General features: G+C 47.8%; 1 protein-coding gene across 3 annotated transcripts in view; it reads left to right on the top strand.

The window, feature by feature from the left end:
* The window catches only part of CNTRL (centriolin), an 81,392-nt gene that overhangs the window by 47,935 nt on the left and 19,844 nt on the right, over positions 1-13,613 (top strand). For 2 of the 3 annotated variants that reach the window (XM_043927158.1, XM_043927156.1), the window contains 8 exons: positions 1,559-1,738; positions 2,476-2,595; positions 2,888-3,032; positions 3,462-3,607; positions 5,290-5,470; positions 6,609-6,922; positions 8,465-8,670; positions 10,576-10,768. In XM_043927158.1, the coding sequence (XP_043783093.1) occupies positions 1,559-1,738; positions 2,476-2,595; positions 2,888-3,032; positions 3,462-3,607; positions 5,290-5,470; positions 6,609-6,922; positions 8,465-8,670; positions 10,576-10,768 (1,485 nt within the window). The remainder of the gene's footprint in view (positions 1-1,558; positions 1,739-2,475; positions 2,596-2,887; positions 3,033-3,461; positions 3,608-5,289; positions 5,471-6,608; positions 6,923-8,464; positions 8,671-10,575; positions 10,769-13,613) is intronic. The other variant, XM_043927157.1, reaches the window with a different exon arrangement.

Below are 13,613 nucleotides of genomic sequence, written 5' to 3'. Positions count from 1 at the left end.
AGGCGCGGGTGAAGAGGCGGCTGGGTGGTGCGGAAGCGCTGCTGGGATGGTTTGCCTCCTTCCACACCCCTTGCCAAACTGGACACATCTGTGGAACATGACTTTTCAGCTCCTCACTTTTCTCTCTAATTCCCTGGCCTCTTTTTAAACTTCTCCAAAGCTACCTCAGCCCCTGCTCGCCTTGTCACACCTTGTCCAGTTCAGAAGTGGCACCCAGCATCTCTGAAGTCACGAGCTGAGACATCCCACTCTGATCATGGCCTCTTTTGCTGTCAGCACCCTCACGCTGACAGTGTTTCAACCTTACAGATGATCCCAGTGCCTTAGCCCCACCTTTCCTGGTGTATGGCTTTCCTGTCTTCACTTTCTTCCTTGTCCAACTTAAATTCCATGGTCTCCCACTATCACAGTTGTTTGCAAATATCCTCAAATTCCTTGCTCCTTTCTCCTATCTTCTGTGACAAAACAGCAGCTGTCTGCTTTCTTTAGCCCTGCACTCATGGCTGAGTATTCCTGAATTAAAAACCGCCCGTCCAGGTGCTGTGCTGACGCCACGAGTGTTGCAGCCTCCGACAGCAGCGCCTCGCTTCTCTCTGGAAAGCTCGCTCTCAGCTGCCCTGTGTCGCACCCTCTCCAGCCCAGTGAGGGGTCTGCTTCATGCTTCCCTGAGAACCCACCAGTTCCCTAGGCTTACTGAGTCTGCCTCCAAAATCTCTCTGGAATACCTGCACGTTGCCCTTCTCCAGGGCCACCACCCTCTTCCACCATGACGAGTCATCTCTTCTGGACAATGGCTGCGGCCACCGGATGGCCCCCATTTCCACTTGGAACCGGCTCCGCGGAGCAGCCAGCACAAAACATAAATGGACTCTTGTCAGTCCCTGCCATCTTCCTCTCTCTAGCAGCCTCTGTTGTTTCTAGGATGAAGGCACAAACGCCTCGCCTCTAGGCGCTGCGTGGTTGGCCTCCGTTGAGCGCTCTCCTTTTCTCACCGTGCTGCTGCTTCCAGCTCCCGAGACCCCCACGTTCTGTCTCCCCCTGGCCATTCTTCCTCCTGCCCCGCGTCTCTCCCCCTCTCTTCTCCCTGACTCCCTCTCCTGCCAGCCTCTCCCAGAGGTGGGTACCTTGTTCTGTCCCTTGAGAGCAGCGATCACAGGTTTAGTTACACATTTGCCTCAGTACTTATTTAATATGTGTGTCTCATAAGCCCCTTGAGGGCAGCAGGCAAGTCTGTTTGGTTTACCACCATATGTCCCAGTGATCACAAGGGGCTGGTCCATCGCTTGGCAGTGGTGCCAAGAAATGTTTTTCCAACAGATGAATGGATTTATGAGCACAAAGCTTCTAGACTGAGTAGACTGATTTCATTCTAAGTTACTGTGCAGTTTGGAGACGTTTTTATTTTTTCACTCTGGAGCTCACTCTGGAGCTGTGTACCAGGCATTGTCCTAGGCATGGGGTATGTGAGCAGAGTCTCTGCCCTCATGGGGCTTACGTCTTAATTCATTGCTACCAAATGAGTCATCTCTCTAACTTTTTCTTTTTTTTTTCATCTCAGAAGAAACTTGAAGATGCCAAATCTCAGGCGCAGGTTCTGGGTTTAGATAAAGAACTGAAGAAACTAAAGAAGGCTGTGGCCGCCTCTGATAAGATAGCCACGGCTGAGCTCACCATCGCCAAAGACCAGCTCAAGTCCCTTCATGGAACCGTTATGAAAATTAACCAGGAGCGTGCAGAGGTGAGTCCCCATGCACAGAGCAAGTGTCCACCAAGGCTGCCCCTGTCAGAGCACCTCGCCACTTGTGTTTTTGATCTCTTATTATAGACTTTGGCTCTTTCGTAAAGTTGTCTGTTTCTCTTCAGACCTGATGATTGCACTTCCCCCATCACAGCCCTGCCATGGGTATGGTGCTCCAGTGAGTCCCGCAAGAACCTTCAAATGAAGCATACCATCCTTACCTCAGAGTGTAGGGGTCTGCTGAGGGAGGTAGCTATCAACACACACCTAAGCAGAAGTCTTCAGGCCTTCAGCAGAAGGTATCATCCTTCTGAACCTCAGCCCTTTCATCATGCGTAGAGGATCAGATGTCTCTTCACAGGGTTATTATGAGTCCTGACTGAGATAAGTCTGTCACAGCCTTTGTAGGATGCAAATGCTGATGCGATTAAGACCGAAGGTCGTAGGAGGGAAAAGCCTAACCAAGGCAGTCCACAGAGTTCCACCAGTCATGGGAGACTGTAGATCAGGGAAGGAAAAACTAACATTGCTTTTCTGATGTAGCTCCCTGCCCACTTGGACCCCACAGAGAGTTGGGGGGCTGCCAAGTGATGGGTAGGCAAGGTGGGGCCTGGCACCTCCTGTGTAGGGGGTAGCCTGGCATGCGAGCTGATGAGAGCAGAGACTGAGTCTGGTAGGGAGAGAGAAAAGAGCGCAGCCCGCAGTACAGTGGGGCCTTCCCCACGCCTCCGTCCCAGCAGGACCTGCAGGAGACAGAGCGGTTCAGCAGAAAGGCAGCGCAGGCCGCGAGGGATCTGACCCGAGCAGAAGCGGAGATCGAACTCCTGCAGACTCTCCTCAGGGAGAAAGAGGAGCAGGTCAGTGTCGGGACCCCGTAAGACCACCTCCTTCTTGGGTCCTTGTCAGTTCCTAAGCGATTGAATTACTGTAGGGGCCTCTCAGAGAATTTTGAGGTACTGTCGGTAGTCAATCAGTGCTTGATCCTCTGCTGTGTGCCAGGCATTGTATGGTTTAAATGTCCAGAGTAATGGAGTTCCTCATTAGTAAAGTAGAAGTAAAAAATCAGAGGATTATAATCATACTGCATGGAGAAGTGCACCCGGAAAAGAATATTTATTGGCAACTTGGTATATGTGATTTTTTTAATAGCTTCGAATCGAGATGGAGAAAGTAGAGGTAGGCACCGGAGGAGCAAGCTCACAGGTGCTGGAAATCGAGAAGTTGAATGAGACCATGGAAAAACAGAGGAGAGACATCTCAAGGCTGCGGAACTTACTAGACCTCACCGGGGCTGGTAAAGTACTGGGCTCTGGTTTTAAAATCAGATCATTCTGTTGGGTTTTTCCCTTTAGCAGATTTATTTGTTACTGATCAAACCCATGCTTGATTTATAGAGCTATGATAATTAGCTTAATAAATAAGGAACTTTTTCCAGTGTATGTAAGTGTAGTATCAAGGGACTGGATTACAAAGAGAGAAGAGACTCATTTTTGTATTTTCAAAAGAAAGAATGTTTACAAATTGTTTCTTTCTCTGGCTCGCTTTCTAAGTGAACAGCAGTAGAACATGTCTGCCCTCTTTAAGTATCAGCAAACACTTATTACCCAAGGACAGCTGTGAGGAGCTAAGAGTCATTGGCTCTCATGGAATCACTTTTTTATTTTGAGAGAGAAAGGAAGTAGATGAATTCACACCGAACTCATGGAATGACTTTCCTTTACAGATAACAGAGGAGGCATTGAAAATATTTTGGAAGAAATTGCTGAACTCCGATGTGAAGTTTCTTACCACAATGATTACATCAGCAGCATGGCAGATCCTTTCAAAAGACGAGGCTATTGGTACTTTATGCCACCACCATCATCAAAAGTAGGAAGTCTGTGTTGTTGGGAATATATACTAAATTTTCTTTAAGAAAGTGTAACAAAGGTGCCTTCCCTAAAATCTGTGATCAGGTGTCAAGAACAACATATTTTAGGCTAAGCCGTGCATTTAGGTTCTTAAGTGTTTATACTTAGATGGAAATGGGGCATTCCCAAGGAATGTGGCAGTTGCCCATTCATGCTCAGGTGGTATGTGGTGAGGTCCTAGAATAAGGATCCTGTAAGGGAGATAAAGTGACTTGAGCCCAGAGATCCTATTGAAACTGTTGAAAATGGCAGTAGAATTATACAGAGGCTGAGACAGAAAAATAGGCACCTGGATTTCATTTCCTTTTAACAGACATTCATTCAGTGCTTACTGAGGTCTAGGTCAAGTGCAAGACTTTGGTGGGAAGCGTTGGTGAATGATACAGCCCCTGCCCTGAAAGAGTTCATGAGCTGGGGAGGAACACAGTTACACCAGTGTAATTAGAAAACAGTGACACACACTTGACAATGGACTAGACTTCTCTGCCCCCGTTGCAGAGAATCACAGATTTATCTCATGGGAATGTTTAGGAAAGAAGCCTTCACAAGCAGGGGCATGAAGTGAGCACTAAGCAGCCCTCACAGGCTGTGCTCTCAGGAGCGAGGGGACAGCCCGCGAGGACGAGGAGCGTAGGGTTAGCCGTGGCAGGTGGCCTAGCGGGGCTTGAGGGCGGGGTGGGAACAGTGAAAGGCAAGGCAGGTTGGGGCCATCTTTTTTTTTAAAGGGACTTCAAAATCCCTTACACTTAGATTATGTAGGCCTTGGGAAACTGCAGTTGTGTGTGCTATGATCAGAGCTCTGGTTTTAGCGGGTTAGTCCGGCAGAGCGTGAAGGCTAGACGTGCAGAGCTCTGGTTTCGGAGGAATGGTCCGGCAGGGCGTGAAGGCTAGACGTGCAGTGCGTGAGTTGCTCTGTGTGGGGCTGTCTGAGCTCACTGGGGTGAAGGAGGGAAGAGGCTGGAGGAGAGGAGGGCTGAGGGGTGCTCAGTGACACAGTGCGAAGGTTTGCAGCCTGAATGTGGGAAGGAAGGAGAGGCTCTCCTCCAGAGCCAAGAGCAACATCCTGCTGGAATCCGCTGGCAGCCACGGTCAGGAGAAGCAGCCCTAACCCACTGGGCTCCCTGGGACCTGGGGAGTTCATCAAAACCCCAAGAGCAGAATCTAAGACCCTCCTGCCAGATCTCTAAAGAAGCCAGACATCTTGGCACAACCAGGGCCGCAGGGGGATGCAGCGTGGGTCAGAGCAGAGCCTGAGCTGGATGAGGGTTTGGAGGGTCCACCTGCAGCTGGGAAGGAGAAGGAGCATAAGCGTAGAGCTCTAAGGCCAGGCCCGGCTCCCAGCACTGCAGGAGACGAAGATCCCAGGTGGCCTGGAGAGCACCTGGTTTCCTTGATCTTACTGCTGGGCCATTGGGAACGAGCAAAAGAAGAGAGACCGCTAGGAAAGATGAGTACGGGAGCCAGGAGGCTGACGCCCGTGCAGGGTATATGGCCCTGTGACCACGCCTCAGCTCTCCCTGTGAGAGTGAGAATCGTGATGTGGGAAGGGAGACCAGCTCTGTGCTGGCTTTGTGGTAGACTCTGACCTTCCTCCACATCAGTCTTTTTGAGAGGTGCTGTGCTTTTCTGCCACGCATTTAGGTTTCCAGCCACAGCTCCCAGGCCACCAAGGACTCTGGTGTCGGGCTGAAGTATGCAGCCTCGACTCCCGTTAGAAAACCTCCGCAGGATGGGAAGGAAGACGGTGCCCCTCCAGCTGCCTCGGGATACTGGGTTTATTCTCCCATCAGGAGCGGGTTACATAAATCGTTTGCAAATAAAGGTAAGTCAGATCACATCCGGGAAGTTGCATTTCTCTTGCCTGGTTAATGACGTTTGGTCCCCTGAATTCCATAAAGCACAGCCCAGTCTCTCAGCTTGCTCGGTAGGCCCCCTGTGACCTGGTCTTGGCCAGTGACCCCTGCCCCCCTTCCTGCCGCTCTCCCACCTGTCAGCCATGCCCAGCTGCACGCTGTCTCTCTCTCAGCTCCATGTTTGAGCCCCTCTGTTCAGAACATTCTACTTCTCCTTTTCTCTCCCAAACTATTCCTGCTCGTCATGACTTCAGCAGGACCCAGGTCCTCAGATGGCACTCTTTTTCTGGAGCCTTGCTCCTCGCTGCCTCACCCGGGCACGCTGCGCCTGCTCATCATGACTTCAGCAGGACCCAGGTCCTCAGATGGCACTCTTTTCCTGGAGTCTTGCTCCTCGCTGCCTCGCCCGGGCACGCTGCGCAGCTCACCTGTGCTCCCGGCACGCGGCAGTTTGCGTCCCTGTCTCGCGGCCTTAGTTACCACAGCTGACGTGAAGTGTCACGGGTCTGTCTGCCAGAGCCCCAGAGGAAGAGTCGGACCTGGGGTAACTCCTGGCTCCTTCACTAAGCAGCTGTGTCATACTAGGCAGATTACTTAGCTGCTCTCAGAGTGTTAATCCGTACAATGGGGATATTGCACCCTGAGAACTGGTTCATTCAGGAAGCCGAGTGCCCGCTGTGCGCTCAGTCCTCTGTCATCAGCGATGAACGTGCCCAGGCCTGCTTACCGGAGAGAGGAGTAAGCCGACCACCGCCGGGGGCGGCTGTGTGCCCTGAGAGTGGTGGAGCTCGGAGCTGAGGGTCCCACCGTGCTTCTCTGCTGGCCTTCGTGTAACACGAGGCAGGCACCCAAATGTTGCTGAGTGGTGAATGAGTGAAGACAGGGAAAAGCAAACCAACGGATAGGTGTCGGAGAAACTCGGGTTCCCCTAGTGAAAAGAATTGGAATCCCTGTTTTGATCCATTTTTCAAAACTGCTTTTGACCTTTTTTACAAAATTTTATTTTTGCATCTCTGATATCTTGGCCTGAATGCTGCTGTTCTTTGCTAAGCATGTTTACCTAGTAAGCCACGGGAATAAGACACGCTCCTGTGTTTCCGTTTGAAGATGCAGACAGTGGAGGAGAGAGCCACGAGGAGAGCGAGCCAGATGACCACGACGACCAGCCGTTCGTGCCTCCTCCTGGATACATGATGTACACCGTGTTCCCCGACGGCTCTCCTGTACCGCAGGGCATGGCCCTCTACGCACCGCCGCCTCCCTTACCCAGCAACAGCCAACCTCTCACCCCTGGCACTGTTGTGTATGGCCCGCCTCCTGCTGGTGCCCCCATTGTATATGGGCCTCCACCCCCCAACTTCTCCGTCCCCCTCATCCCAGTGGGCGTGCTGCACTGCAACGTCCCAGAGCACCACAACCTAGTAAGTGGGAAGACGCAAGAGCCCTGTCCACACTGCTTCCCTGGGAGGCTGCCTTAGAGTCGGCCCACCTGTGCGTGGCTTATATCCCAGAAGTGTGCTTTTAAAGCTGGTGTTTAGAACTGAGCAAACAGTCTCTTATTAAAATACTCTTCTGGTCAGAAGTTAGGGTACCAGATCACTCTCTGAACCTAGTTTAACCATTTTATAACAAAAATGCTTTCAGCCCAGAAATTAGTCATTTTTAAAGAAAGCTTGTTATGTATATTTTTGTTGATAAGTACTGTATGACTGTGTATGTATAGGCATGTGCTTGCTCAGTCACTTCAGTTGTGTCTGACTCTGCGACCAGGCACATGCGCGTGCCTGCCTGTACTTGTGCACACACGTGTAGACATGTGTTTACATGTAAACACGTGTAAGAGCAGCACACAGTAAGGCTTTGCCTGGGATCATCCCTTGGTGGTGAGGTAAATGATTATTCCTTCTTTCTTTTCATAGTTCTCTTCTTACTGTGCCCATAATTTTGTGTTCTGTTTTTCCTACTTAGTGTTACAAGCATTTTTCCCATGGTTTTCATAGACATTTTTAACCAGTATTTTAATGACTGCATTTGTAGGCAGTGTAGTTCATTTAACTTTGTATAAATTTTACTGTATTTCTTATTTTTCATCTAGGCTAAATTCAAGAAATGATTCCTTCCTAGTCTCTAGCTTACTTTTCAAGCTTTTGGCACTAAAGAAATAAAATGCATTACAAGTACCTCCTTCAAACTCAGGACACCTGGGTCCTGATGTTTTCCTGAGCTCTTGATTTTTTCCTTTTCCTCTCAACAAACTGAGAGGAAGATAAAGGATTCTAGCCCCTGGGTGTGAAGTCAGCAGCCCAATTTTAATCGGTCAACCTAGCTTCAGAGGGACTGTGGGCATTTACATGGTTAAAAATGGCCGTTACTCTTGTTAACCGGCAGTGCTTCAGTGCACACTGTCTTGTAACAATTCTGTCGGCTCAGCGTTTGTTAATCTCTTAAACTCGATCTTTTACCCTACACTAGTACCCAGCTGTTTATATGGTTCCCCAGGCATGCCTTTATATCTCCTTTTTGTACATTGCTTCTTCAGCTTAGATATTTCCTGTTTCATTTATTCTTCAAAACCCAGCAGAGCACCGCTTCCTCTAAGTAGCCTTCTCAGCCCACTCCCCTCCCATGTGCCCGGAGGAGGGAGAGATGTGTATGTCTGCGACTCTGTCAGATGCTGAACGCTGGGACCAGACAGTACCAACAGGAGGTGCCTGGTGACTGTTATCAAGCAACCATAGCTGGACAGACAGAAGAGTCGTAGGATCTATTAGTCCATCCATTTCACCTGTGACATGTGAAGAAATTGCCTTGACTTAATTTTTCTTTTCAAACTGAAGTCTTAGGAAGCTACCAGTATTTTCAGGGCATAGATACCACTTTAACCACAGTTCATCTCAGTTTGGGGCAGGAAGACGGGGAAAGGTCATGTGATATTTCAGTATTGCATTCTTTTCTTTATTCAGGAGAATGAGGTTTCTAGATTGGAAGACATAATACAGCATTTAAAATCAAAGAAGCAGGAACAGAGGATGAGAGTATCCAAGCGGCAGTCTGAGAAAGAAATTGAAGAACTGCATCATAATATTGATGACCTTTTGCAAGAGAAGAAAGACTTAGAGCACGAAGTAGAAGAATTACATAGAACCATCCAGAAACATCAACAGCGAAAGTAATTATTAGCCATTTTATTTTTATAATTCAGATGAGTTAGTTCATTAAGGTAACCGAAATCAGTGTTGTCCAATAGCACTTTCTGTGATCTTGGGAATGTTCTAGATCTGTCCCATCCAGGACAGTAGCCTTAGCTACGTGTGGTTATTGAGCACTTGAAATGTGGCTAATGAAACTGGGGAACAGAATTGAATTGAATTTAATAGCCACATGGTGATTTCTAAGTTCTCGTGGCCGATAATCCAAATCAGCTTCTCTTATGGTCCCTCTTGGAGAATGGCCATCGTTCCCCATTATCCTAGCTGAAAGCATGCCAGGTGTCCGCAACACTCCCCTTTCCCTCCACTCCCCTAGGCGTCCAGCTGCTCTCCAAGTCCCACTGACACTACACACAAAGAGCTCTCAGACTGGCCCCCTCCTTCCATCTTTGCCGCCCTGGCCTTCAGGTTTCCCAGGCCCAGTCTCTCTCGTGCTGTCCTGCCCTTGACCTGGCTGCAGACCTGACCATGCATGCTCCCCGAGTGCATGCTCTCGTTCCCGCCAGCGGACATGCTGCTCTCCGGGTTCTGAGCCCTGCCTCCTCTTCTCATCTTTCTCTTCGCACAGTGTTTGTTCTGGCCCTGCGTACTTTGCTGCAGTTTCCCTGAACACCACCTTTTCTCCTGCCTCCCCACCTTTGCATGCACTGTCCTTTGCCTGCAATGGCTTCCCAACCTGCCCCGCACAACTCCAATGTTTCTTTCCAGGTGAAGGTCAGGGATCCTCTCTGATACAAGAGGTTTCTCATCTCAGGCTCCCACAATTAAGAGTTGGCAAGATTGGGCCTAGTGCTGTTCACACTGTGTTGTAAGATACCCCGGCGGGCAGGCGGGCAGGCGCAGGGCCTCCTCTCTGTGCCCCAGTGTCCGGCACAGGGCTCGTCAGCTAGTGGCGTGTCTGCGGCGTGGGTCAGTTACGCAGAAGCCCATCTTCTGCACTAGACCACAGGTTACGGCAGGTCCTCGGTTTTTGTCCATTTAGCCAGACTGGCCCTTGTGCCAGGGTTGGGGGAAGACCTGTGGAGGACATTGAGGTGGGTAAGATACGGTCCCTGCCTTCTAGGAGCAAATGCAAGAGTGGCTAACAGACCTGGCAGGAAAAAGCAAGGGCCACTGGGAGAAGGCTGGGACTCGATGTTTGAAGGCTTACAGGATGGTGATTTCATTTCTGTAGGTGTGTATGAGAGGCTAAAGTTTTTGAGGGGGATGTAGGCCAGTGGGACAGCCACTTCTTTTCCTAGTTATAAAAATAAATGATCATTTGGGGGAATTTGGATAATACAAAAATGGTCAAAGAAGAAAGTGAAAATTGTCTGTATTCATTTAAAGACAAACTGTTAATATGTTAAGTTTATTTTCATGTTTTTCTGTATAGATAGTCCCTTTTTCAAGCAATTTTGACTTTAGCCCTGCGTTACTAAATCCTGTGTTATGCTTTTTGATTTTTCAGATATCGTCACCATAATTTTAGTCTAGCAGAAATGTAGAATAATTTTGAGGGAAATGGATGGTTGTCTTGGGAGTGGCTTGCTTTATTTTTATACCGCAGAAGAATTGAAGTATCAGTATTGTCTTGACTAAGTGCTGATTAAAAAAAAAATCTTTAAAAGGACAAAACAGCAGCATCATACATTATACATACTATTCACTTATTGTCAACAATATGCCACATTGAGTAAAAATACAGTAAACATAACCTTGAACTTAGGTATACATAGACCTTGAGCTTAATCAGATGGAGCTGTCTGTCCCATCCCTTCTCGTATAAAATTAGAGTCACCGTGCATCTTTTTATCACTAGGCTATAAGTATTGATATGGTCACATTTAAAATCTGTCTCTGTGTGTGTATGTGAATTTTTTTAGAGACTTCATTGATGGAAATGTTGAGAGTCTTATGAATGAGCTAGAAATAGAAAAGTCACTCAAGCACCATGAAGATATTGTAGATGAAATTGAGTGCGTGGAGAAGACGCTCCTGAGACGTCGAGCAGAGCTCAGGGAGGCCGACCGGCTGCTGGCGGAGGCCGAGAGTGAACTCGCACGCACAGCGGAGAAGGTGTGTGCTGCTGTGCTTGGACGGGGCTGGCTCGCTGCCATCAGCAGGACGGGTTAGAGAGGGAGCGCGTAAGAGCGCAGTGGTCAGAGTCAGGCTGCGCGGATTTGGGCAGGTCACTTAAGTCTCCGAGCTCCTCTTTCCTCAGCTGTAAATTCAGGCTGAGAAAACCTAAGCTGGGGAGCTTCCCTGGTGGTCCGTTGGTTAAGAATCCGCCTTCCAGGGCAGGGGACACAGGTTTGATACCTGATCAGGGAGCTAAGATCCAACCTGCTGCGTGGCAGCCAAGCCCGCACGCTGCGCCTGCTGAACCTCAGTGAAGACCCAGCACAGCACAAAGCAAACGGCCTAGGCTGTTCAGTGTGAAAGAAATGAAGTAGTATATTTAAAGCTCCTGAAAGTCACTTAGTCCCAACACACCCCACCTCCTTATCCTGTGTGTGTTTTAAAAATGACTTGGGCTGTAATGTTTATTAAATGGGTTAATCTTATATTCTTATAAAATAACATTGGACCTCACAATCAGACTCTTAGCTTACTCTCCAAGTTGATAGTTGATATAAAATCAAGTATTTCTTGGCCTGAGGTAATATTGAGACTTAAACACAGAGTAATTTGGGGAGGAAAAGGGACTGCCTTTTATTGAGGCCCTGTATGCCACACGTTGGCTGCTTTATAAATACCTCTTCATTTAACTTTCCTGGCAACCCTGTTAGATGGTCGTTAGCCCAGTTCACAGATGTAACTCACACAGGCTGGGGTAGCCTGTGGTCACACAGCTGATGTCCTGCCTCACCAAAAGAGCTTTCTAGCTAGACGGGAATTCCAGGGTTTAAAAAAAAGTCCCTTTTCCATATGGGGCACCTCAGGAACTATTATTTTTATATTGTTGTTTCAACATGGACCAATTTGAATGAATAGAAATCTGTTATCCAGGAGCTGAAATGAAGGATTTACGAACGAAATTCTGAATGGTGGCTTTATAAGAATGGAAAAATGTCCTGATCTTCTTTTCAGATGATCAGTTGCCTCTTCTGTCATATGGTAGATCACTGTGAGAGCAAATAGGTGTGAGCAGGACCAGAGGAAAATCTACTGGTGGTGTATGAAAGAAGATTACTGAGATCAGTAGTTGGGAGAGAGAGGAAGTGAACTAGGTTCAGGCTAATAAGCTTCTCCTTCATCCTCCCAAAGTGACTCAGGGAGGCAGCTTGCTCCGGAGCAAGAGGGAAGGAGAAAGTGCTGCATTTTGTAAGGAGTGTGCCCGACTTGTTAAACCTGACACACACGGAGACAAAACACTGCCTGGAGACGTGCTGGCTTTCCATAGTGGGCAATGACTTGTGTCCAGTGGTTTGCTGATGAATCTGGTCGAAACTGGCTGTCCAAGGTGGAAAGAAGTGTGGTGAAATACTTAGCACTTCAGGAGCCAGCCAAACCCTCTTGCATCCACACAGAGTGTTTACTAGACGAGCTTCACATACAGACACCTCTGACTTGAGTGCAACTGCAGTACAGCGTTTTCGCTGAACAGTGAGTCACTGCTCAACCAAGTTCTAACAATACGCTATTTTTGGATCTCTCATGACATTGTTTTTTTTTTAAGCCTCTTATTTTAGACAGAAAAAGAAACCAAGCTGATAGAAAAAAATAAAAACGCTGTTTTTGCCAAATCTTGTATAGGAAGGTTTTGAAATACTTCAGAAGTATTAAATATTGATTCCCAGTCATAATTAAATTTGGAGAAGGAAATGGCAACCCACCCCAGTATTCTTGTCTGGAGAATCCCATGGAGGGAGGAGCCTGGTAGGCTACAGTCCATGGGGTCGCGAAGAGTCGGACACGACTGAGCGACTTCACTCACTCACTCACTCACTCATAATTAAATTATCCTTTGAGTAATGGAACTTTACTTAAGATGATATCGAGAGTAAAGACAGAGTCTCTAGGGACTCCTGTGGGGGTCAGTGGTTAAGAGTCCGCCCGCCGGAGTGTGAGACGCAGGTACAGCCCCTGGTCTAGGAGGAATCCACGTGGCGCAGAGTGACGAAGCCCACGCGCCACGCTGCTGGGCCCGAGCTCCGGCGCCTGTGCTCCGCAACGAGAGAGGCCCCTGAGATGAGGCGCCCGCAGCTGCGACTGGAGAGGGGCCCCCACTCAGCAGGGCTAGCGAACGCTCACATGCAGCAGTGACGGGCCGCTCGGCCAGAAGTGAATACATTTATCAAAAGCAAAATGTGGAGGGGATTTTGGTAAAATAACTTCTTTGCCACTTAATTGGGTAGCTATTTGTTCACTTTTTTCTTGTCTTTTTAAATTTTTGGGGGGGAGGTGGTGGTGGTTTTGGTTTAGATAATTTTTAAGTGAAAAAAATAACAATACTACAGATTATTTTTAAATAGAAGATCATCTACCATCTCACCACCCTCAAATTACCATTTTTAATTTTGCAAAGCCTTTCTCTTTGTTGACAAGATAGTTTTATATAGTTGCTCTCACAGTGCTTGTACCACTTTAAATTTATTTTTTCAGTCAACATTTTATCATTAACATTCTTCCATGTTACTACCTTGTGATCTTATTTTAAAGACTACACAATATTCCATGTGTTGATGCATTATCACTTACCAAATCGATTATTTGTCAAGTCTTATATTATCTCAGTATACAATGAGCAGTTTTATATAGCAGTTCTTCTGAATTCTTTTTTGAGAATTGGCAGGTCAAAGTGAATGAACATTTTTATCAGTCTTTCTGTATTGTTGTTTTCCAAGAGTTGTGCCAATTTACAATACCAATAGTTGTGAGAGAATATTGCAGCTGAATTGCTTTTAATGACAGTTTCTTT

Source organism: Cervus elaphus, chromosome 16 (genome assembly GCF_910594005.1).
Source record: "Cervus elaphus chromosome 16, mCerEla1.1, whole genome shotgun sequence".
Lineage (NCBI taxonomy): Eukaryota > Metazoa > Chordata > Mammalia > Artiodactyla > Cervidae > Cervus > Cervus elaphus.
The sequence above is the reverse complement of the archived record's forward strand: the minus strand, read 5'-3'. Positions and strand labels throughout refer to the sequence as shown.